At 44.5% G+C, this 22,207-nt stretch overlaps 4 protein-coding genes and 1 long non-coding RNA gene across 13 annotated transcripts in view; 3 read left to right on the top strand and 2 right to left on the bottom strand.

The window, feature by feature from the left end:
* The first annotated feature begins 16 nt into the window (after positions 1 to 16).
* Positions 17 to 2,501, top strand: TMEM97 (transmembrane protein 97). Its single transcript, XM_048966744.1, has 3 exons — positions 17 to 180; positions 785 to 929; positions 1,430 to 2,501. Exons 1-3 carry the CDS (start codon positions 61 to 63, stop codon positions 1,678 to 1,680), a joined length of 516 nt encoding a protein of 171 aa, XP_048822701.1. The 5' UTR covers positions 17 to 60; the 3' UTR covers positions 1,681 to 2,501.
* A 306-nt stretch (positions 2,502 to 2,807) lies between these two features.
* IFT20 (intraflagellar transport 20) lies at positions 2,808 to 4,921 on the bottom strand. The gene is made up of 4 exons (XM_048966745.1): positions 4,699 to 4,921; positions 4,431 to 4,516; positions 3,569 to 3,672; positions 2,808 to 3,235 (listed from the first exon to the last, which is right to left on the bottom strand). Exons 1-4 carry the CDS (start codon positions 4,823 to 4,825, stop codon positions 3,154 to 3,156), a joined length of 399 nt encoding a protein of 132 aa, XP_048822702.1. The 5' UTR covers positions 4,826 to 4,921; the 3' UTR covers positions 2,808 to 3,153.
* A 20-nt stretch (positions 4,922 to 4,941) lies between these two features.
* TNFAIP1 (TNF alpha induced protein 1) lies at positions 4,942 to 17,843 on the top strand. 3 transcript variants are annotated; one of them, XM_048966739.1, is made up of 8 exons: positions 4,983 to 5,030; positions 6,361 to 6,558; positions 6,758 to 7,054; positions 8,418 to 8,587; positions 9,772 to 9,861; positions 9,960 to 10,012; positions 12,353 to 12,548; positions 13,119 to 17,843. In XM_048966739.1, exons 3-8 carry the CDS (start codon positions 6,838 to 6,840, stop codon positions 13,335 to 13,337), a joined length of 945 nt encoding a protein of 314 aa, XP_048822696.1. In that variant the 5' UTR covers positions 4,983 to 5,030; positions 6,361 to 6,558; positions 6,758 to 6,837; the 3' UTR covers positions 13,338 to 17,843. The 3 variants fall into 3 exon arrangements, with proteins under 3 accessions (XP_048822697.1, XP_048822695.1, XP_048822696.1); XM_048966740.1 differs by lacking the exon at positions 6,361 to 6,558 and having other exon boundaries at positions 4,942 to 5,030; XM_048966738.1 differs by lacking the exon at positions 6,361 to 6,558 and having other exon boundaries at positions 4,970 to 5,200.
* Positions 15,278 to 18,770, bottom strand: LOC125702905 (uncharacterized). Its single transcript, XR_007380722.1, has 2 exons — positions 18,559 to 18,770; positions 15,278 to 18,454 (listed from the first exon to the last, which is right to left on the bottom strand). It is a non-coding gene; the product is annotated as an uncharacterized LOC125702905 (long non-coding RNA).
* Positions 18,771 to 18,954: 184 nt separating this feature from the next.
* SGSM2 (small G protein signaling modulator 2) overlaps positions 18,955 to 22,207 on the top strand; it is a 43,649-nt gene continuing 40,396 nt past the window's right edge. For all 7 annotated transcript variants that reach the window (XM_048966793.1, XM_048966790.1, XM_048966788.1 and 4 more), the window contains exon 1: positions 18,955 to 19,112. In XM_048966793.1, coding sequence (XP_048822750.1) covers positions 19,056 to 19,112 — 57 coding nt within the window. In that variant the 5' untranslated portion in view covers positions 18,955 to 19,055. The remainder of the gene's footprint in view (positions 19,113 to 22,207) is intronic.

Here is a 22,207-nt window from a genome sequence, read left to right as displayed (position 1 = left end):
TCCTTCCTTCTTGCACACGCGGCCGTTCGCGCTCGGTGGGCGGGGCCGGGAGCCGCCACCATGGCGCGGGCGCTGCGCTGCCTGGAGGCCGCCTTCGCGCTCTACTTCGTCTCGCACATCCCCGTCACGCTGCTGCTCGACCTGCAGGCGCTGCTGCCCGCCGGGCTGCACCCTCAGCAAGTGAGGGCCGGGCGCGCTGCGCGGGCGCCGCCGGGTGCCGCCGAGCCCGCGGTTCGGTGTCCGTACGTAGGGGGCGATGCGGGGAGGCGGATTTGCAGAAGCGGCCTTAAACGAAATGACGCCGAACGGCGCCGCCGCTCTGCGCTTCCAGTCCGCGCGGTGTTTGGGACGGGGGTCGGATGCCGGGCGATGGAGCGAGCGGCGGGAGCGGCGGGTGGCTGCGCGTCTCCGGTCGGCCGCGTCCGGAACGAGAGCCTGGGGGCGGCGGGCTTCGCGAAACCAGCGAGACGAGAGGATGAGCGGAAGAGCTCAGCTGCGGCCGCCGGGCTGAGACCCGCAGCTCGGCGCTGGGCTTTGCGTCTGATGAGCACGCTTTCTGCCATCTGCAAAACCGTTCCATTAGGGAAGCCATTTTTAATTAATAGTTAACTTGCAAATCTCAACACGTATCTCTGTTCAAAGTCCAACTTAAAGCCATGCTGGAATTTCTGTCGTGGAAACTCATGGCAGCGCCCTGCAATAATGCCGCCATCCAACCAGCACGGTTTGCCCCCTTTACAGGCGGCGCTCGCTGTTAACGAGCGCTTTTGCTGTTTCTCTGCAGCTGACGGAGCTGCTGCACTGGTATGCCACTGCCTTCCGGGACCCTCTGATGCTGCAGCCCCCGGAGTGGTTCAAGGCATTCATATATTGCGAAGCCTTCTTACAGCTGCCATTCTTCCCCGTCGCAGCGTACGCCTTCTTAAAAGGTTGGTATGAACGATGTGTGAGAAGGTGTCCTGTGCAGCATTTCTGCACGGCACGTTCTGTACAGAGGTGGTTTATCAGTCCTAAGCAGTGAAGGGCCACAGCACAGAGCGGTTTTCATGGCAAGTTTTGCCTGAGAATGCAGCGTAGAGTGAGCCGTCAGAAATTAAAATGGTGACTCATGCACCCTCTTCAGCTGCGCTCACTTATGTGTAACAGCATCAGCGGCTGACATCTGGTGAGCTCCAGCACTGATGAAGCTCTGGTTAAGCTGTGCGCTTATTTTATTGCTTTAAAACCCTGAACAATTGCAGCATCGATCCAAGTTTCCACAAAGTTGGACTATTCCATGGGTTGCTGTAAGCTCTTCGTTTCTGCTGTCTGCGATGCCTTGTGGCCCCTGCTGTGACAGACGCACAGCTGATGTTCTGTTAATTTACAAGTGACCAAATTCCGTTTGATTCCACTGCCTGAATATTGCTTCCTTGCTGCTCCTGCCCAGGTGGCTGCAAATGGATAAGGACTCCTGCAATTATATACTCCACCCATGTAGCTACAACGTTGTTTGCTATCCTGGCTCACATCCTGTTCCATGATTTCTCAACGTCAGAGCATCTGGGTCCTCAGACACTGCGTGAGCGCCTCATTCTGTTATCTATATATGCACCATACTTGCTGATACCACTTCTGATTCTTTTTACCATGCTGTACAGCCCCCAGTACAACCAGGTGGAGAAAAGGAAAAGGAAGTAGTCTGCTGTAAACGGTGTAAGCACAACTTCCCCATTAGTTTTGATCCAGACCCCAGTCCTCTGTGACAAACACAAGCAGTGATGCTGACTGCAATTCCTATTAGCAAAGTGTCAGATTCCTGCAAGGAAAGTTTGAATTGGCTTTTGTTCACAGCCCTTCCATCAGAAATAGGTTTGGCAGAAGCCTGTGTTGGCAGATCCAGGCGGTACCTGGGTATTTGTAGCTTAAGGGACCCGGCAGCTCCCTGCCCATTGTCAATTTTGTGTGGTGCTTCTGTGTTAGGAAAATGAACTTCCAACCATTAAATGCACAACTGTGTGATGGAGGCTGGAAACTGCAGCCCATGCTTTTCCTTCAACTTTCCTTTCTCCAAGGTTACTTCAGGTTGAAATTTGTCTTCCAATAAAATATTCTACAAAATCCTTAACTGATTACATACAAATTTGCAAAGCTAAAATCTTTTTCTCATCTACTTTTGAAGCATTTCAGATCATGTAACAATCCTTAACTTCCTCAGCTTTCCATCTAAAATTTCACCTTATTTTTCTCTGCTCCAGTTTTGATTACTTGCAAATGCCTGGTTGGTGATAAATGTGCCAAAATCCAGATTTCTGAATGCTTTCTTTTGTTTGGCAATGGATTTGTAAACTTTTCTCTTCCATGAAATAACTTCTAGTGTGGAAATAAATAACTGCATCCAAATTGCATTTAATTTCTGAAAGGAATAAATTAAAACCAACATAATCTATGGGAGCTTAGATAAAGAAAAATAATTGTGTTATACTTTGAAGTCATAGAAAATAAAACCAACTGCTGGTAGACTTTCTTTTTCTCAGTTTGATCTATAAGAATAAAACATGAAGACTTGTGTAAAATTGCAGGCCACTGAGCAGGCTTCTTCAGTCACTGCCTTATTATTTCAGGACTCTACTGGTGTATAATTTAAACCTTCCACGAGCTTTGAAAAGGCCAACATTTTCATATTTGGTTGCCTAAAGACAGACATAAAATGCATCTATTGCCATTTCAGCACAAGCCTTGATTTTAGATCACAGGCATTCAGTTTCAGGGAGTCACAAACTTACAAGCTCCCCAATAAACCAACAGAAGAAACTAATTCTGATATATCCAAGAAAGTGAAAAACAATAGTTTATTTCTTTATTTCTTTGAAAGAGCTGCACATTTCAAAAGGTGAGAGACATTAACATAGGAACAGTAGCATTAATTCAACAACAATTTGAATTTGAACTACTGACTGTACAAAGCTTTTATAAAAATCAAAGGACAGAACAGTCTTACATCTGTTAGAAAGCCCTCCTTATTGCCACTTTTAGTGCAATTCACACTGCATTAAAATACACTTTTATTTGCACAAACCATCTGCATTCATTTGCACACAGTGAAAAATTGCATATTTCTGGAATTGCCAAGATTCTGGAATGCTCATATTTCCAAGTTTATCTTAAAGTCTTCTATTTCTGAAAAATAAATTGGTCAATGAATTCGTTCTGGTCCACTTCAATTTTACACAGAGTCTCATATTCTATTCGGTATCTGAAAGACAAAGAAAATAGGTTACCAGCTGATGACTTAGTACAGTGCTCACTGGTCTGAGAAGGAAGCTCATGCTATGTGTGTGTCCTTTTTAAAGCAACAGTTACACGAATTAGACTTTGCAGTTCTAAAATGCCTTTAAAAGTCAGCTACCTGGCACTCTGTTAGTTTTAATTTCCACAATTGCATGATCTCACATCACCTCTATTCAGTTAGCCACAAAGCTATTAGAAATGATCCTTCTCAGAAAGCGGCTGTTTCTCTCATATGCTACACGGCTTCCTTTTCCAACTATTACATCAGCACCCCAAAAGTATTTAATAGAAAGCTCACCTTTCCAGTTGCATCTTTTTCTCAGCTATCAAAGCCTGAAGTTGCTGTTCCTGTGCTTCTCTTTGCTTTGCTATAGACTTCAGCAAATTTCGTGCACCAATGGCCTGTCAAAACAGACGTTTGGTGATGGAGCTGTACAGGGAATTTTTAATCCCTTTCACTACCAGCAGGTTGCGATTAAAACATTTCAGCCATGCTAACAGCAGAAGGGGCTATCGTTCTGCTGAGTGGGCTGTGGAGCAAGCACAGTCCCTATAGAGGCTGGGCAGGTTAAGGCATCTTCCAACGTGAGATATTCCTATCAGCCTGAAATAAAAGTCTTTGGAAATGCAGCCTGACCTCTGGTCACTGGCTACCAACAGACAGGCTCCAGAACTTCTCCCACAGAACAAATAAGGAAAAAGTAATCTACAGTTGTGCTGAAAATTCATTTCCAATTCCACAATAAAGTGAGAAAATAAAGAACACTTGGTGACATGCAGAAGTACACGTTCCAGAGGCAGTTACAGAGGTTTTTCTTGGACAGCCCTCTCCTCACAGAGCCCATCGTGTCTCTTGAGAACTGTGCCCTACTAGGAGGACTGGAGAGATGCTTTCTCTCCACGAGCAAGTGGAGCGAGACAGATAAGCGACAGCAGCAGGCTTGTTAAATGCAGGAGTTGTATGGCACTGAGTGCTCAAAATATCCCAGCTGTTAGTATCAGTTATGTGGAGCCTCATGCTCCCACAGTGCACGCAGGTGGGGCCGCAGAAACGCCCTAAGACGGTGACAGGGCCGCCGCGCTGTTACAACGGGACAGGAGGCTTTTCACACACACACCGCGCGGGGCGGCAGACAGGACAGCCCGTAACGGCACGGTACCTTCATCTTCTCGCTCTCGGCAGCTTTGGCCAGCTGGTCAACGAGCTCGATTAAGCTACCCACTGTTTTTTGAAATTCTACTATTTCTGAAAAGAAAAACAGTCACGTAGCACCCAAAACAACACCACAGGAGACGAACGCTCCCGCAATGACAGCGAGGCGCCGCTCTGCCCCCAGGTCGCGCAGTGCGCACGCGCATTCGGGGCCGTCAGCGCTACGCGGATGGAAGCGGAGCGCCCCCCGGTCCGGCCCGGCGCGCAGCACTCACTGTCCACGAAGGCCTTGCACTCCTCGCGGAGCTGCGCCGTTTGTTGGGCCACGTCAGGATCGAGGACGCGCAGCTTGTTCAGCTCATCGAAGTGCAGCCCTGCCGAGCCCAGTGCCGCCTGCGCCATCGCCCGGCAGGACGGGAAGGACGGGACAGGACCTACGGCCCTTCACAGCTGCCACAGCGGCCCAGGGGAAGCACTTCCGGGCTGCGGAGGGCGCGAAGGGGCACTTCCGGGCTACGGCGGGCGGCAGGAAGCACTTCCGGGCTGCGGCGGGGCGCGCAGGAAGTGAGGTGCTCCGCGGCCCGCGGCGGTGGGGCGGCTGCAGGCGGTGAGCGAGCGTCGGGGTCGGGTGCTGTCGGCGTTGCGGACGCGGAGCTCCGGGCTTGCCTCCGCGTTTGGGCCCGAGGCACTGCTGTGACCTGGGACGCGCGCCGCCCGACGGCCCCGCATCACCGGCCCGGCGCTGCCCGGACAGGGCCGGAGCGGCCCGCACAGCCGGTACGGGCAGCTGAAGGGCCGGTGCGGGGCGCAGTGCGCATTTGGGTACCAGCGGTTCTGCTCGGGGCGCTCGGGGCGGAGTTCTCGTTTCCTTCTGGTTGCTTTCTCTGCTTTGTGCATCTTTTTCCCTTTGTTTTCTCTTTTCTTGTTTTCTTCGCTCCAGCTGTTAGTACCGCTCCGTTTTGTGGCAGCGCTTCCTCAGCGGCTGTGCCGTTGTAGTGCCGCCCTCCGGTCGGAAGGAAAACATGAGGATCGTTTTGTCTTGTGTTAACGGGGTAATTAAAGGTTCCGTCGTTGTTTACTGTAGAACCCTCCTAGGTGAGCTGTTATCACGACCTCAGTGACAGCTTTGTCTCCTGCTTGGTCGTGCTGTGTTGGGTTCTAACGACGTGCCAGAAGTGAGGTAACCAGCAGAAACCTTCACTCTAGTGCACGTGTCTAGAGAGACTGCTGTTGAGACTGGAAAGCTCCACGCACACCCAGAGCTGTGGCTCATTACAGACTCTGGCTGTCCTTAAAAGCAGACTTTTATTTTGGAGGAAGGGTTCTTATGGTCTAAAGTGAGACGGTACTTTGAGGACAAACCTGCAGGCCTGAATTGTGTTTCTGTTTTCACCAGAGATTTTAGGTGTAGTGCAGTGTTGTTGGTTCTACTTCTGATTGACTTATGTGTGTGAGAATATAACTATGGTTAATAAGAAGTAACTTTGTTACTGGCAATGTATTCAATGGATTCCTCTGTTACCCTTAGCTGCTTTATTTGAGTGATTCTTGAGTAACTTCTTATAGAACACAACTGTAACAAGCAATTTTTAGTTGCTGTTGCTTGGTTACTGGTGGGGAATTACTATTCTGGCCAATATCGTGCTGGCTTTTTAACTGAGACAGATATTCCAAAGACGGGATGTTTTTTTGGCTTACCCATCTTCAAGCAATAATACTAAAAACCATAATACATTTACTGTTGACTTTTCTAGGAGTGAGGGGGAAAAATTGAATAAAAGGAGTTTCCAGGAAATAGAATGTAATGTTCCAGACTTCAGTATCAAGTCATTTGAAGAAGTTGTAGCTGCTAAAAGAGTATCACGTTAAAATATTTTTTATGTAATCCCCAGATGAAGGAATTGGAAAAAGCTCTTCTGTTTGTATCCTTCCTGCAGGCAAAAAAGTTACGTTCTTTCAGGAAGTTGAAAGGGAGCTGAATTCCAACACTTAACCTTGGGCTGCAGTGTTGTGTGTTGATTGTAGTGTTGACTGAAGGCTGAATAACAGGAAGTCCAGAAGAGTTCAGCCTGCCTCGCTAACAGTAATGCAGTTGTAATATGACTGTGTATGCTGAACAGCTTCTGTATTGCTGTGTAAGTTGTTTGAAAATACACCTAAATTCTGTCAGAGTGTGTAGATGTGTCCTTAGGAATACACTGAATTTGTCTTTTCATTGTGGGCTTCGTGGCTTTGTGTCTTTGTGAAAATTCTAGGCTTCTGTGTAGATCTTAAACATTTCCGTTTCAAGAGTCTGGTGGCTATGACTGTTTTTTGCCTCCCGTCTTCTCCTAGTGCCGCGTGACTCGTCGCCAACCACGGCGGGATCCATCAAGCCCACGCTCTGCAGGGTCGTCATCTACCTACAGAAAGAGATGTCGGGGGACACGTGTCTAACCACCACCCTTTGCCCAGCTGTGGGACCCAAGCCTAAAACTTGTAGCTTCAAAGTCGGCAGTCTTGGTAACAAGTACGTGCGGCTGAATGTTGGGGGCTCCTTGTATTACACCACAGTGCAAGTGCTGACCAGGCACGACACGATGCTGAAGGCCATGTTCAGCGGTAGAATGGAAGTTCTCACAGATAAGGAAGGTAAGTGAGCGTCTTTTGTTGTTGAGAATATTGTAAAGTATTATATATATATAATTTATATATATATAAAGTGGGGTATTTTTTGTTTGTTTTTAGTATATATTAAAGCTGTGCTTAGTGAGAGGTGTGGAGAAAGCTGTATCCCAAAAATAACAGGTAACATTAGGCTGCCAAATCCCATTGGCTCTACCAGTCCTCCGTGCTTTATATAAATGTGTACTTTTGTTACTAAAATTAACAAGTGGAAGGACTGGTTCTCCTTCCTGCAGTCACAGTTGGTATGCAGATCGTGGATGTTTTTATGAAGACTGAACAGACAGTATGTGGGCTGTTGTATCTATGGAGTTATGTAGTGGCATTAATCAAAATGACTTTAGGGAGGGGAGATTCAGTTTTCAGCTTTAAAACTCAGCACAGCCTCAGTTGCTGAGCTGAATATTTTCAGGTAGGCTGAACCTTGTTGAGTGTCACGTAAGACTAGCTCTGTTTGGCCCAGCAGTTCTGTGTAAGAGCCTCTACCAGAATGGAGGACAAGATCTGTCTTCAGGCAGCCTTAGTTGGAGAATCTGGCAGTATTTTAACCCTCTTTCCTATGTCACCTTATATAACTGGGTCCTAAAATAAAATAACTTTTTATTTTTGTCTGTCTTCCACTTTGTGAACAACGATTGGGCACTTTATTCAGCCCTCTGTCAGTGTGTGTCCTTTGCTATTGTTTGCCCGCAAGTCAGACATCCTGTTTCCTAGTCAGTGTGACTGCAGGGAAGTTTCAGAATTACAAAAACTGCCTACTGCTGTTTCCTGTGCTGTATCCCCTCCTCTACTCCTTCCTGATCATCCTTGTCCTGTTCCTTCCTCCTGTCTGGAGTCTGGAACAGCATTTTTTCCTCACTGGGTCCGTCAATTAAATAGATGTAAACTGGTGGCTTCCTGTAGTAATTAAAAAGGCTTATTACTTTAATTGAAACGTAATACGGAAAGGATGAAGCACAGAAAATAATTTTGGTGCAATGGGTGATCAATAGATACAGTGTAGCCAGGTTCTCGCTGCAGTTTTTTAAATGTCCAGTGATAGGAAGCTTAAGGCTTCTCTTCTGGGGTGCTGGAAAGTAGTGAGAATACAGACAAGGTGCCAAGGGAGTGGTTCCACTGTTAGTTTCTGTTCTGTAACAAATATCAATTTGCTGAAAGTCAGTAAAGTCTTCCCCGGAATGGAACTGGAAGAAGTTGTGTAGTTCCAGGCAGCAGTTGGCTTAGTGAACCTCTCTGAGGAGGGTTGGTGGTTTTTTTGGTGATTTTTTTTTTTTTTTTTTTTTTTGCCTCCTAGTGTTAAGGTCACTGAAATGCTGTGATTATTTTTCAGGCTGGATCCTTATAGACCGTTGTGGGAAGCACTTTGGAGCCATTTTAAACTATCTCCGAGATGACACAATTGCACTTCCTAAACACAGACAGGAGATCAAAGAGTTGATGGCAGAAGCCAAGTATTATCTCATTCAGGGCTTAGTTGATATGTGCCAAGCAGCTCTGCAGGTAAGAAATGGAAGTACCAAAGTAATGTAGCTGAAATTGGACAGCAGTTAAGATCTTGTCCAGCCCATTTATTGAATCCATGGTTTTCCTTGTTCCGTATGCACACCTAACATTCTGCAGAGCTTTGGATAGAGACAAAATTTGGTTTATGATCTCCCTGGATATGTTTTCAGACCTATGTGCTGTCACAGCACAGCCTTCCAGACTTCTTATGCCTGAGCTCTGAAAATCCTTGAAAATGTAATAACTTCTAATTTTGAATTTTAATGGTAAAAAAAAAACAAACGCCTGATATGGTGAGCATTATTTGCTTCAAGGATTTTCTATAATTTTATTACTACACAATGCAAATATGTGAACCTGAGTTAGCATTATTAATTCACCCAGTTCCTACGGGTTCAAGTTCAACTGATTTAAATCAGCTTGTTTGGTAAGCTTTTTAGTAAGGCTAGCCTAGATATTTTGTATATGATTAGTAATATTTCTTGTAGGACAAAGCTGAATACTTAACAAATACCTCACACACTAGGCTCAATATGCTGCTTATGCTCCCTGAAAAAAAATGTAACGTGACAATTCTCTTCCTGGTTTGGAATTCAAAACACTTCTAAAAACAAAATGTTCCAAGGCTTTCCTATTAGCTATTGAGCTCTTTAATTTGCTACGCAAGGAATCTGGATTCACAGACTGTACCACACGCTCTTGATTGCTGCTTTTGTATCGCAAGGGGCTAAAGTCCATTCTGGTGACGTACTGTTCTTGCCAAATGTTCAGTTCATAATGACTGATTCTTCTATACTGCAGTCTTTTGATTTGATTAAAACTCATTATCCTTTTCTTCAAAAAAGGACAGAATAATAAACCCACTTAAAGCAGATATGACTTGAGCTCAGAGTCTTTGCTATAGCTAAGAAGGACGTTCACCTGCATCCCAGTATTTCAATTATCACTGCCTTCTGGGAATAAGAGATCTCTGCTGTATTTCTGGGTTGCAGATCAAGGTAATGCTCTGTGGTTGCTATAGCAACACAGAGTTTTTCCATTGCATCACAGGGTTTGGAAACATGGCTGGAGGGTCTGGAAGAGCAAGCAGCAGCAGATGTTGGTTTTAGCATTTATGTCTCTTGAGGTTTATTTCCGTTTCTTCTCTTTTTTTTTTTTTTTTTTTTTTTTTTCCAAAACAGGACAAGAAAGACTTGTATGAACCTGTCTGTAACATCCCGATTATTACATCTCCTAAAGAAGAAGAAAGACTGATAGAATCTTCAATGAAAGTAACTGCTTTTCTACATTTATTCAATGAGCAACTGAATTTTTGCTAAGTGCATTCAAAGACGAAGCTTAATTATTTTTTTTTCCTCCCTTCTGTTAGCCCGTTGTTAAGCTGCTGTATAATAGAAGCAACAACAAATACTCTTACACCAGGTATGTCACCAAGTGTTTCCCCCACTGGGAAAATTTAATTTTGGGGGTGGAGGAAAGTGTGGTACAGCCCAACTTGTATTTTGTTATTTAGCTTACAACAGTGCTGTTATGTGGATCTGAGTAGTTATTTTTGGTTGATATGAATCCAAATACAGTTTGTCACCTCCTCCAAACTCCCTGAAATGCTGTGCTGGAGGTGTGTGCCTGCGAAAGATGAACAGAGAAAGGACAAGAAATATGAATGATGAGGCTACTGGCTGAAATAGAATAGAATGCAAACTATTAACAGAGTGTTAGCTTTTTGGTGCAAAGCCAGTGCAGCCATGATTCCTCCCTCCTCAGTTTTTCACTCTGTTTACCCTGACCTACAGAAATTCTTGATGTTCTGTCTCTTCCAGTGACTGTAGATGAATTGATTATTTGGCTACAAAGGAAAGAATTTGTTCTGCTCAGGAACAACACAGACAGGGCCAGTGCAAGAATTCACTCGCTTTTCATTTAGTTCTATGGTTTAACTATCAGGATCCATTTATTATGATGCTATCAGAATGGCTCTGGATTTTCCCAAACCAGTCACTGAAGCGATGTGAGTAATCCTTTATGCTAGGCAGAATTCTCAGTTTTAGCCTTTCAGTCTAACATGCAATCTTGGAAGTTTTTTCTCCAGGCAAACTGACTGTCTTTCTGCCAGAGAGATGGATTCTAACAATCACGAAATTTCACGTAGTCAGGAAAAGCTCCCTGAGGGAGTGCTGAAGAGCAGCCCATTTTTCAGCAAACTGCATTTTGTATCTGCCAGTCATTCTGCACTCCTCCTGGTGTTATCCTTTGGTTTATGGCAGTGATGCTAAAGCAAGTACAGAATAGCATATTAGTCATCGTGGCTCTGGAAACGTAAACATGCTAGCAATGAGAGCAACAGAATCCTAGATACCAGAAGGTGTTGGTATCTCAACTAGCTGTAGAATTCTAATTATTCCTTGCACACAAATCTTCATGCCTTGATGGTGTTTAAATGAGGAATCTTTATTTAAAATTCCGTGCTGGCTACTAGCAACCAAAGGCTATCTGCTTCTTTTATTTCTAATCAACATTATGAAAAGAGTTTCTTAGTTACATAGTCATTGTGGTCATGTATCAGAAATGGATGAAGACTTCTAAATTCTTTTTGCAGCTCTGCACTTGATAATGCCTGGGACTTGTTACTGGCTGAGTCCCAAATTGATTTCATCCCACGATATCTTAAGAGCTGAAGATTTTGTTGGGTTGCACAACATGCTTTTTAGGTTTAGATCTGAACAGAAGTACATCTCGGACTAAATATTTCATGTAAAGCCCAGTTGGCTGTTCTCGTCAGCAGTGTCTTGACTGACAAGTATTCACAGCCTTCTGGGACTACTTCCAAAAATTAAGGTACTGCACACAAGTAGAATTTCATTCCTCTGGGTCGGTTCATGGCAGCAAAGTGCAAACCTTCAGCTTCTGGGTCCAGTGAGTAAGGAATTTTACTGTTAGAGCTGGTGAGGTTAGCTTTGTTGTGTCAGTAATGTGCTCGCTACCTTCCACATATCCTAGCCAGCTATAAAATGATATCAAAAGGTGCACGGAGTACAAGCTTTAGATAGAGCAGCATTCGAGCTAATATCAGAAGAATAATGCTTTGAAGTTGTATTTTTTTAATTTCAAATTGGATGTTTGCTGGTCATCGCGTTCTTATTTAAATAATATTTTAAATTTTAAGGCTAACATTCTGATGGCTCTATTTGATTTTAAAGCTATGATACTTATTTTTTTCTCCAGAACATCTAGATCTTGCTTAGAAAGTTAATCAAAAACCTAAATTGTTCTGCCTGTCAGTAAAACATAATTTACAAAATAATGTATCCACCCTAGAAATTTATATAAGGTATGGCTAGTTTTACGTGCAGAACACCATCATTTTCAGCTAGCCTTTCAAGACACGTTGACTCTTCAGACTTGGCCGTTACTAAGCTCTACCTAGCTGAGCTCAAACAGAACTGTAGTTAGCATGATTTAATTGTCTTGAGCATAAGTCAAGAAATAATTGCAGACAGTTAATGTAATTATTTGGGAAATTATGCTGTCGTTATTAATTATGTAATTTAACTTCTGAGGGCTGGTGTGTTTGTTCATGAAAATCAGCATCTTATCTGAGCATCTGAAGGTTGCTATTATCCTCTCTTTCCTTGGCAGCATATGGCAACGAGTCACTACTTGTATTCTGCAGCTATATCAATGCTTAAAACTGTGGTGGAACAGGCACAGAAACTGTAGAGATAGCCAGAGGAAAAAATAATTTTTTTTTTTTTTTTGTTACAGTACTTCAGATGACAACTTACTGAAGAACATAGAACTGTTTGACAAACTTTCTCTCCGATTCAATGGCAGAGTTCTTTTCATTAAGGATGTTATAGGGGATGAAATCTGCTGCTGGTCTTTCTATGGACAGGGTCGGAAACTTGCTGAAGTCTGTTGTACCTCGATAGTGTATGCCACAGAGAAGAAGCAAACCAAGGTATAGGAGTTTTACCCACTTGTCTACTATAGTTTGTAATGAATCAGTTGAATAATACATAGTGGGAAGATGTGGATGTACCATATTGCTTGGGGGAGGCAATGTCATTTCTTGGGGAGATTTTGATACTGGCAGTCATGAATATTGACTGGAATTGATGGTCAGTGACCTCCGTGTTACTTGGGTGGCTCACTACTTACAGTGCTGCGGCACTATCTGGTACTTGCTAAAAGATGGCATGTACTAGGCTGAATTCAAGGAAAGCTGAAGGACTGCAAATGGTAATTCTGAAAGTGCAGTCTTTTTAGCACTGATCTGTAAAGTTGATGGAATTTTGTCCCAAAACCACATAAATGCCTATGAACTTTAATTAAGTAAGGATTTTAATTTTATTATACCTACTTAAGCTTACTATTTGCAGTTACTTAACTTACCAACTTTGTTTCTGTTGCGTTGATGTAGATATCGTATGTAATTTGACTAAATGGTTGCATCTATTATTTCTGGGCAGGTGCTCCAGTCAGGTTACCCTGTTTAGGTCAGGAAAATGACATCTGCTGTTCTCTGTAGGTTGAATTCCCCGAGGCACGTATTTATGAGGAAACTCTAAACGTCTTACTGTATGAAACACCGCGAGTTCCTGATAACTCTCTGCTGGAAGCAACCAGCAGGAGCCGAAGCCAGGCCTCTCACAGTGAGGATGATGATGGTTTTGAACTTCGTGACCGAGTGCGCCGAATCCACGTGAAGAGATACAGCACCTATGATGACCGTCAGCTTGGCCACTAGCATGTCAGTGGAGGAGAGAGGGGTTGGTTTCAAGGCTTGTATCAATATTCTTTGACGGAGATCAGGAAGTAGGGAGGGATCAGTTGGACTCCAGACTGATTTTCATTTGGCTTCTTGTCTCTCCAGAGAAGCAAATGGGCATTTATGCACACAAAGCAACACTAAAGGCCAAGGGCTTAAGAACTAAGGTGTTTGTTTTGCACCATGTGCTTTAAACACAGACTGGCCCCTTTTTCATGCAACATGGGAAATGGGTTCCAAAACACTGATTGTGACCATTTGTGGTTGCTCTTTTATATCTAATGATGTGTACATATCTTACTTCCTGTGGGAAGTACTGCTTTTCCTGAATGAGACGGAGTGATTTGAAAGTATTTTTTTCAGTTACCTGTCCGTTTAGGGTTTGGTGAATGGAACTCTCAGTTCTTAAATCAAAACACTGAAGAGGGGGTGGAAAGAACATGACTACTTCTACGAAACACTACAGCTGATAACCCCTGGAGGAAACAGTTAGCTATCCACTAGTAAGGTGCAGCGCATATGTGATTTCTTTCACCTGTTTTTCCCTTATGCACATACAGCAGTTTGTGTTCCAGTGTAGCTGTATTTAAAACTCATTAATCCTAAGGCTTGCTTCTCTGAGAAGTCAAATCATCCAAAAAAATCTCCCCCTGTGAAAAATAAGAAATAACTGAAAATTTAAATACATACAGAATGATGCCATGGGAGCTGGAAAAAATGGTGAAGGAGTAAAGTTTATCAAGTAAGAAAACTTTAAGAATAGACTGTGGTAGGGGTGGCATTGTTCAGGGCTTTGATAGTTTGATCCTGTTCATCTAAACAATGGCAACCTGTAGAATTATGTAGTTTTACATTAGTTTCCCCCCTTGGCCCAAAGTGTTATTTGATGTTAAATTTCTCCAGCAACAGGGTTTTTTTCCTGATGGCTGGAAAAGTGCAGACTACACAGTTTTAATGCTAGATAATATTAATATAGTGAAGAATGAGTTTAAATTTTGTGCTCTGAATCACTTCTAGAGCATAGAAGTTGAAAAATAATCGTAAAAACTTTGTTCTGGCATGCAGGAGGCCCTGACAGAGGAAAGAGATGGTAAGCTGAAATATCAGCTTTATTCTGAGTGCTTGATTGGATTTGATTGGAATTGGAGGGGACTGTTCAGAAGATTGGAGTGCTGGCTGTTTTGCACGTTGGGTCTCTAGAAAAACTTTGTTTAGTATGAGAAGTTGCTAATTTCTTTTTAACTGTTTGATTGTATGTTTCAAATGTAGGTTGCAGATTCAAATTTTACCAGTTATACAAGGTTGCTACTTGCAGGTTGCTCACTGGCACATGTGGACATGTGTCAGTGGCTTAGCGTGCTCCACCACTGCTTTTATTTCCTTATATTTTATGTGAAGGTGGAAGCCTCAGATTCCATGATGGTTAGTCTTGAACTCCTTTCACCAGTGCCAAAATTACATAGAAGTTTTAAAGCAAATTAATGTGAAAGCCAAATTAATGAAGTAAAGTCATAACTAAAATTAAGATAGAAGATTATTCAAAAAAAAAAAAAAAAAAGGAGGATGGGGAGGGAACAAAACAGTGATTTCCACTCAGTTAGGCTTTTGAAAATGTAACCATTGAGGCTTTGTTAGAAGACACTAATGGCTGCAAAATGTGGGAGGTTTATTGCCCAACTGGGCCTCTAATGAACGGCACTTATTTCCTCGCATTTGGGAAGTAAGTTGTCACATAACGAACCTGCCTTGTTCTGAAAGGCCTCTTTAAAACTCTAACAACTTTTTTTCTTTTTGTATTGCTTTCTGCTAGTTGTTTCTCAGCTGTTCTTTTCTTTTGTGCCAGGAAAAATACATTTGCTGAGATCAGTTTTGACTAAAACTTTTGTTTTTAATTGTGATAAAGTGTGATGTGGATTTCATTTTTCTTCTTTTTTTTTTCAGTTGATTTTTTTCTTCACTGATACTATTTATATTAAATCATGGTGAGTGCTTTGAAGCCACCAGTGGAGACTGTAGTGAAATGGTCTTTTTGCTTTACTTGATAGTTTCAGTTTTGTCTCGTACTTTTTTGTTTTTTCCATAGTGTAACGAATAAGTCTGGCTTTTAAAAATTCATTTGTATGGCATTTGTATTCCTTGGTAAATGATTTTTTTTTCATCACAGTGGATGTTAGCAGATTAAGTGACGTGGGTAGCTTTGCACAACTGTTCAGAGAAGTTATAAGCAGAAAAATGACAAAGTGAAAGAGTGTGTCAGATCAGTCTGCTGGTACAGATACTTCAGCTGGTGGTTCACATCTGTGCTCACAATATTCCTTAAGAGGAGTGATTCATGTTGTGGAGTTCTTACTATGCTGTAAGAAGCGGGGGGGGGGGGGGGGGGGGGGAAAGCTTTTGCATTGATTTAGCTAGTTTTCTTTTCCTCGTATCCCATAGCAACAATTAGTTTTCTCTATTTAAAAGACAGTTTTAAAACCATGGTCATGGTGTTTGTCTGGATAAGGTGTTCAGGATGTGGCTGAGAAGATCCTTGGTGAATAGCTGTGGTTGGATTTCACTAACAGTCCAATAGTTCCCTCCACTGGTGGACAGACCAGGAATTGGAAAGCATCAGGAAATTCACTGTTAGGCATGTTCTGGGATGTCTGCACACCACTAAATGACAGTGCTGTTAGAGATTCCCATCCTGGGAATGGGAGCTGCTGTGCCATTTTTCTGATGAAATCTGGAATGCCCTGGGTTGTTTCTTATGTAATTGCATAATTTACATGAAAGCTCAGTAACTGTAAATGTAGACATGGATTCTGCCATCACTTACACAGTTCGTAGGTTAAACTTCTTTTTTTTCTTGTGCAAGTGGTACAAACTAATTTATTTTCTCTTAGGAAGAGTCCTGCTTATCTGAAACTGTTCCAGGGTGGAATGTTAACTGGATGTTCTTCCACCAAAATCATGACACACTGATAGTACAATCTGACTGCTAAGCTCTGATAATTTTCAACGTGCGGTTTTGATGCAATGTGTACTTTGTAATTCTCATCATAATTTGCTTTCGAGGTAAAGGATATCAGTTCTGACACATACACATTCCTACATATTTCTACAGCCTGGTATAATGGAAAAAAAGCAGCACTGAAAAGGGTGATGCAGCATTCACCTGTTTGCAGTAAGCTGACCCTTTTTAGAACAAACAGCTGTGCTTCCTATGAATCTTCTCTGCTGGCTTTAAGTATCACATTATCATTTCTAATTTCTAATTATATGCATTTGCATCTGCTAATTAAGAGTAACGGCTTCCTACATAGAATATCAGCATTGGATGCATTTACTGATGTGACTGAATTTAAAGTAGCCATTAGGAGGAAGAAGTAACTCCTAGCCTCGTTTGTAACCTTACTTTCTTGGCTTCTGAATTTAAGTGAACTTCTGTGCATTCAAACATTGTATTAGCAGACTGAAAGAACGAGTGGAAAGCATTAGCTGACATTTATACACAAGCAATGTAATGAAGTCTTACATGATGCTCTAATGGGGTCCTGACACAATGAAAAACAACCTCAGCTTTTCTGCAGAGGAGCCTTGGTGCCTTGAGTGAATGTCTTATGTTAAACAGTTCTTCAATATCGGTGTTAATTAGGCAGTAATGCCAAAATAGAGAGCTCTGCAGGGCAGCAGCCTCCAACTGCTTGCTAAATGCCAAGGCAAAATTAAATGCTTAACCTTTGCTTTGACATTTAATTTTTGGAACAGGAAACATCTATCCTACTGTAATATTCCAGTGACTTCACATCTCTTACAATTTTTGGTTAAAAATTAAACAAAAAAAAAAAAAAAGCCAACCCAAGCTTGGAGGGCATTGAAAAGACTGACAGCATGGTATTTCACTGCCTTCAGCCTGAAGCAGGGCAATGCTTTTATTTTTTGTATTTTAAATTTTCAGACATAATTCGCTTTTAGAAATGCTGGTAAAGTATAATATAGATTATAACCTGTGACAATCCTTGCTGTTAAACCTTTATGGCCAGATTTTACATTGTGCATTCTGTTAGGACGACCGAAGTCCTGTTAAGAGATGAGGGAACACAACCTCTGTTTCAAGCTTTGCCACTAACTGGGTGGCACAGACAGCAAGTCAATTTTTCTGGATGTGAATTTCTCCTCATCTGTAATAAAATGAGGGTAAGACTGTCCCCTACTTCAGAGGGATGTTGAAGCTTAGTTTGTTTCATAACAATAGAGCACTTTGGATTTCTACGTTTTGTATCTGGAGGATAGTAAATGTGATTGCTGTTTAAACTGATGTTTCTGCAATCAAGCTGTTTTCTTATGGCATCAGGCTTAATTTTCTTTTTGTCTAACTTTTAAAGGTCAGTCTTAGGAATAAAATAATGAATGCAGTTAACCATATTAACAATGAATAAGGTGTTTTCTCTGTTATCAACGAGGTAAACGGAATGCAGGTTTTTAATAAAGCATTATATTTTAGATTGCCCTTGAGTTTTTCTCCAGCATCAGAATTTTCTGCCATACGGGGTTCCCAAGATGCAGAAATAGTGGCTCAGGGTCTGTCTGTCTGCCTGCTGTACAGATGTGTCCCTGCTTTTCACATAAGCCCTGCAGGCTCCTGTTTTGTAGGAGGCATCAGCATGCTGAGAGTGTGTGCTGCAGGCAGCTGATTCTTTCTCTGGGATTTTCCTTCACTTGTAGCAATGTTGAGTTTTGTGTTCATGACAACAACTTCCTAAAAAGAATTACAGAGCATACTGAGCTGTGGACATTTAAGGCCACGTGCAACTTCTGCTGCCACAGAAGTAACCCAGCTCTTGTAATGGAAGTCCCGAACCTGTCCAGGCTGCAGCTGAGGAGCAGATGCTCTGGGCAGATGGCACCTGCCGTCTGTCCTGTTGGGCTTTCTTACCTCGTGAGCCAAGATTCGTGGTTGCTGCACTGACGGTCCTTGCTTCCCTTGATTCGCCACTTCTGTAGTGGTGTCTGTGCTGTGGGGGTGGACTGAGGAAGTAATTGCCAAAAAACCCGACATTTCCGTATGGTTTTGCAAAGTTCTGTCCTTTTGCCAAGAGTAAACATGACATTACCTGAAAACGTGCAGACTGAGCGTGCCGTTTGCTCCTTTACAGACAACAGAGGAGTATAACGAAATGAGCCCTAGCAAAAGGCAGTTTAAACGCGTGTAACTAACCTGGTGCTCCGGCCCCTTCCTTTCTCCCGGTGCGCTGCCGCAGGCTTCCACGAGTACCGCACGGCCGCGATCCCGGAGCTCCCCGCTGCCGGGCGCGGTTGACCGCCGCCAGGGCGGTGTCACGGCGGGCTGCTGAAGGAGCGGCGCGGCCCTCAGCCCTCCCTCAGCGCTGCGCGCGGCGGCCCCGGCTCGGCCCGCCCGTCTGTCGGCGCAGCCGCCGCGAAGCGGAGCGGTCGCCGCAGGCTCCCCGGCGGCGGCGGCAGGCAGGTGCGGTTCCGCCCCGACTCCCGGCGTCGCCGCCCGCGGGCGGGCCGAGCCGCCTGACGTCAGCGGGAGCCGCGGAAGATGGCCGCGGAGCCGCGCCGTGCGCGGCGGCCCCTCCGCGTCGGGCCGGGCGGTGCCGCGCCTTCGCCCCGCGGGCGCTCCCACAGCGGAGCCGGAGGACGGCTCTGAGCGCGGGGCTCGGCGCGGCGGGCGGCCCCGCTCCCCGCTCCGCCATGAGCTGCTCGGCGGACGCCGCGAAGGAGAAGCTGCTGTGGAACGTGAAGAAGGAGGTGAGGGCGGGCTGAGCCTCCACGCAGGAGCCGCTGCCGCGCGGGGCCGCGTCGCGACGGTTCCTCGTGGGGCGGCTTCGGTCCGGTAACGGCAGCCGGAGCGCTCCGCGCGTTTAATCTGTTCGGCAGCGGGGCCGATAGTCCGCCCAGAGTAAATAGAACGAAGCTTTGGGCGGATTGGGTTGAAATCTGACTTCCCTTCGGGAGGGATCGGCTGAAGTGCGGGATTTGTTCCGCTGTTTGACGCTCCCGGTGCTGTTCACGGGCGGAGCAGACGCGCCCCGCGGCGATGCATCGGCGCTCCGGAGAGAAGCGGAGGCACGGCGCTGCCGTGGGATGGCGGCCGCGTGCCCACGGGGCGCTGAGGAGCTTTGCGTTGCCCCCGCCGCTCCGGGCGGTCCGGCCGAGCTGAGCTCCGTCCCTCGGTCCGCCGCCCCCGAGCAGCGCTGGTAGCTGCGGTGGTAACAGCCGGGCTGCGCCGGGCATCCGTGTGGCGTTCCGGCCGTCACAGCTGCGTGCGGCTGTTCTTACATAAGAATGAGGCGAGAATGTAATGCTTGTCCCTCACAGCAGGACAAAGTTTTTCTAACGGCTTCTCCCACCTGCTGACAGCTGGGGAGATGGGCCGTGGCGGGGCGGTGCAGCCACAGGTGTGCTGCTTCGTGACGGAACTGCGCCTTAAGCTGGGGCCTCTGGGACGCAGCAGAACGGGCTTTGGCGTGGGATTGAGTGCGCTTCTCTCACGGGTTGATGCTTATGTAGCCTGAGATGTGTTTTCTCACCGCAGCATTGTCCTGATGTGTGAAAGGGATTTTCGTGATCTCGGCCGGCTCGAGCAGAGCTGTGTGTGAAATGGTATCGGGAGGTGCCGAGAGGGAGACTCTTTTCACGCGGTCTGTTAACGCAGGCAGGAATTGAACACAAAGCTCTGCCACCCCAGCCGGCAGAGTTATGGAGAGGTTTTCAACCTCCTTTTTTTTTTGTCTGGTTTTTCCCACAGCTGTTTTTTGCCTGCCTTACTTCTGTTTTATTTGAAAGTTGAACTGCCCCGTGTACATTCTCAAAGCTGCCATTCCAATTTTTAGTCCTCTGAAGCCGGGCTGCTCATCCTGTTGCATTATTTTCATGTTAGCTCAGTATCTAATGGAGTTCAAGTAAAATGTTATTTTTTTTTCTATATAGTGTTTACCCTGATCCTATTAAGATTCGGTGAGTTTGCAAAATACAAATGGGGAGCCTCTGAAGTCACTTGGTGCAAAGTGTCTTTTTGTGTGTGTTTTTTATTCTCTTTCCCCACAGCAAAAACTGTTATATTGTTCCTTTGGGAAAACTTGATGCTTTTTGCTTTTCTCAAATGGACTTTTCATTCCCCACTGGTAAAGAATGTATTTTGTTGACTCTGATAGAAAGGAGGACATGTAATGTGTTTTGAAAATCTACTGGGATTTGTGCTGAGGCTGCTTATAAGTTCACATTTCAAACATCTCTCTCTGCAGGATAATCTGTTGTGATGAGCAGGCTCATAAAACAAGATTTCTCTAGCCATTTCCTTCTACCTTTTCAAATGTGAGCTTTTTGCCTTTTATGGATGTAAATACTCTTTCTAGCTGTGAAACAAACAGAATAACAATAACCTTAGCAGTTCCACCATAAAAAAAAAAGTTCAGAGCACTTCAGAAATGCAGTTGCTCGTCTTACAACTAAAATGCAATGAATTCTGAACAGAGATTGTTTAACTGCTTTCATTTACACCATCCAGTTCTTACAGAGTAACAAACATCAGTGCAGCAGAAGCAATCAATAAATGAGTGGTAGTTGCAGAAGCTGAAGAAGGCAAGGATGTAAGGATGTGGGAGATGAGGTTTTCTTCCTTGAGGAAAAAGTGCAATGGGTGTGAACTGTGTTCCTGGTTATTGCAGTGCTTTGTGAGCACTGTTCTTTGCCTCTGACACTCTGTTATACCTGTGGTGCATCTCCAGCATCCCATCATGATGCGCGGTGCAAAAAAGTGAAAATCAACAAAATTATAATGATATGACAAAAACTGAAATAAAACCAAACATTTCTCAGCTTAATAAGTTGTATGTTGTGACCTAAGTTTGGTGTTTGCCTCTGAAAGCACTGGCCAAAAGTCAGAGTAGCCTGTTATAATGTGCAACATCTGTTGAAGGAGCTTGTCTGCCTTAGTGTGTGGGCAGAGCTACCATCAGGATATTCTTTGCTCCTCAGATGCAAGGATTTTTGCTTGGATGTCTTTTCCGTTCTTAAGGTTGGTAAACTTGGTAAACGGTGCACGTGAACAGAATGTCTTTGGAGACTGTCACTGCGGTCTGCTAAAATAAAGCTTTCTGCAGTTCTCTGGCTTTGTTGCCACTTATGGTTCATGAATGGAGGGATTGAAATAAAAGCAGTAAGTGCATCTGCTTCTTTGTGATTGCACAACCTGGCAAGAGTATAAGGCTGACTGTTTGGGTAGGCAGCGTGCTGACCTTACAGAGGAGGCATGGGATGGAAGGAGCCTGTGGCATCTGGGGCAAACCTCTTTCCCTTGGAGCCACCTGAGAGGTTTTCTCTCCAGGTGCTGTTCTGTTCATGCTGCTGCCTCCTCTCTTGCAGCAAATCCAGCACACAACAGACCAGAAGTTCTAACAGATTTCTCACCTGTGCAGGTGGATGAGTGAAGGGAGGAGGGGATGCTTGTGTTTATTTTAATGAGAATAAGTTGCACTTGATAAGGTGGATGCCGTTATGGGCTCAGAAAGCTTCACTGACAAGTGCCTTCCCAGAAGAGACTTTAGAGCCACAACAGCGTAATTCCCTACAAAGAGAATGATGCAGAATTTAAGGGGAAGGCAAAGAGCTTGTGTTCCACTTGATCAGAGTTTGACTGAACTCCTTGCCTAGGGCATCCCTGAATTGTGTGGCATTGAGCAATGACGTGCAACTGAAGAACAGCTCATTCCAACTTTTGAATCTTCTGACAGTGCCCTGAAAATGTGTTTTAATAACATGCAGTAATTCTCCTGAAAATTTGCAAAGCTTTGTTCTGTATTTGGTGGCAGCTGGGAACAGACATTAATTGTTCAGTAGGTCTG

Source organism: Lagopus muta, chromosome 20 (genome assembly GCF_023343835.1).
Source record: "Lagopus muta isolate bLagMut1 chromosome 20, bLagMut1 primary, whole genome shotgun sequence".
NCBI classification, from domain to species: Eukaryota; Metazoa; Chordata; class Aves; order Galliformes; family Phasianidae; genus Lagopus; species Lagopus muta.
Note: the sequence above shows the minus strand (reverse complement) of the source record. Positions and strands in the feature narration are given on the sequence as shown.

What these genes read in the sequence shown, in the direction of transcription:
- TMEM97 (XM_048966744.1), top strand. Translation starts at nt 61, where the DNA reads ATGGCGCGGGCGCTGCGCTGCCTGGAGGCCGCCTTCGCGCTCTACTTC. An exon ending in CCGGGCTGCACCCTCAGCAA is followed by an intron (nt 181 to 784) that starts GTGAGGGCCGGG and finishes GTTTCTCTGCAG; the next exon opens with CTGACGGAGCTGCTGCACTG. An exon ending in AGCGTACGCCTTCTTAAAAG is followed by an intron (nt 930 to 1,429) that starts GTTGGTATGAAC and finishes GCTCCTGCCCAG; the next exon opens with GTGGCTGCAAATGGATAAGG.
- IFT20 (XM_048966745.1), bottom strand. Translation starts at nt 4,825, where the DNA reads ATGGCGCAGGCGGCACTGGGCTCGGCAGGGCTGCACTTCGATGAGCTG. An exon ending in GTGCAAGGCCTTCGTGGACA is followed by an intron (nt 4,517 to 4,698) that starts GTGAGTGCTGCG and finishes TTTTCTTTTCAG; the next exon opens with AAATAGTAGAATTTCAAAAA. An exon ending in AAAAAGATGCAACTGGAAAG is followed by an intron (nt 3,236 to 3,568) that starts GTGAGCTTTCTA and finishes TTTGTCTTTCAG; the next exon opens with ATACCGAATAGAATATGAGA.
- TNFAIP1 (XM_048966740.1), top strand. Translation starts at nt 6,838, where the DNA reads ATGTCGGGGGACACGTGTCTAACCACCACCCTTTGCCCAGCTGTGGGA. An exon ending in AACAAATACTCTTACACCAG is followed by an intron (nt 10,013 to 12,352) that starts GTATGTCACCAA and finishes TTTTTGTTACAG; the next exon opens with TACTTCAGATGACAACTTAC. An exon ending in CAGAGAAGAAGCAAACCAAG is followed by an intron (nt 12,549 to 13,118) that starts GTATAGGAGTTT and finishes TGTTCTCTGTAG; the next exon opens with GTTGAATTCCCCGAGGCACG.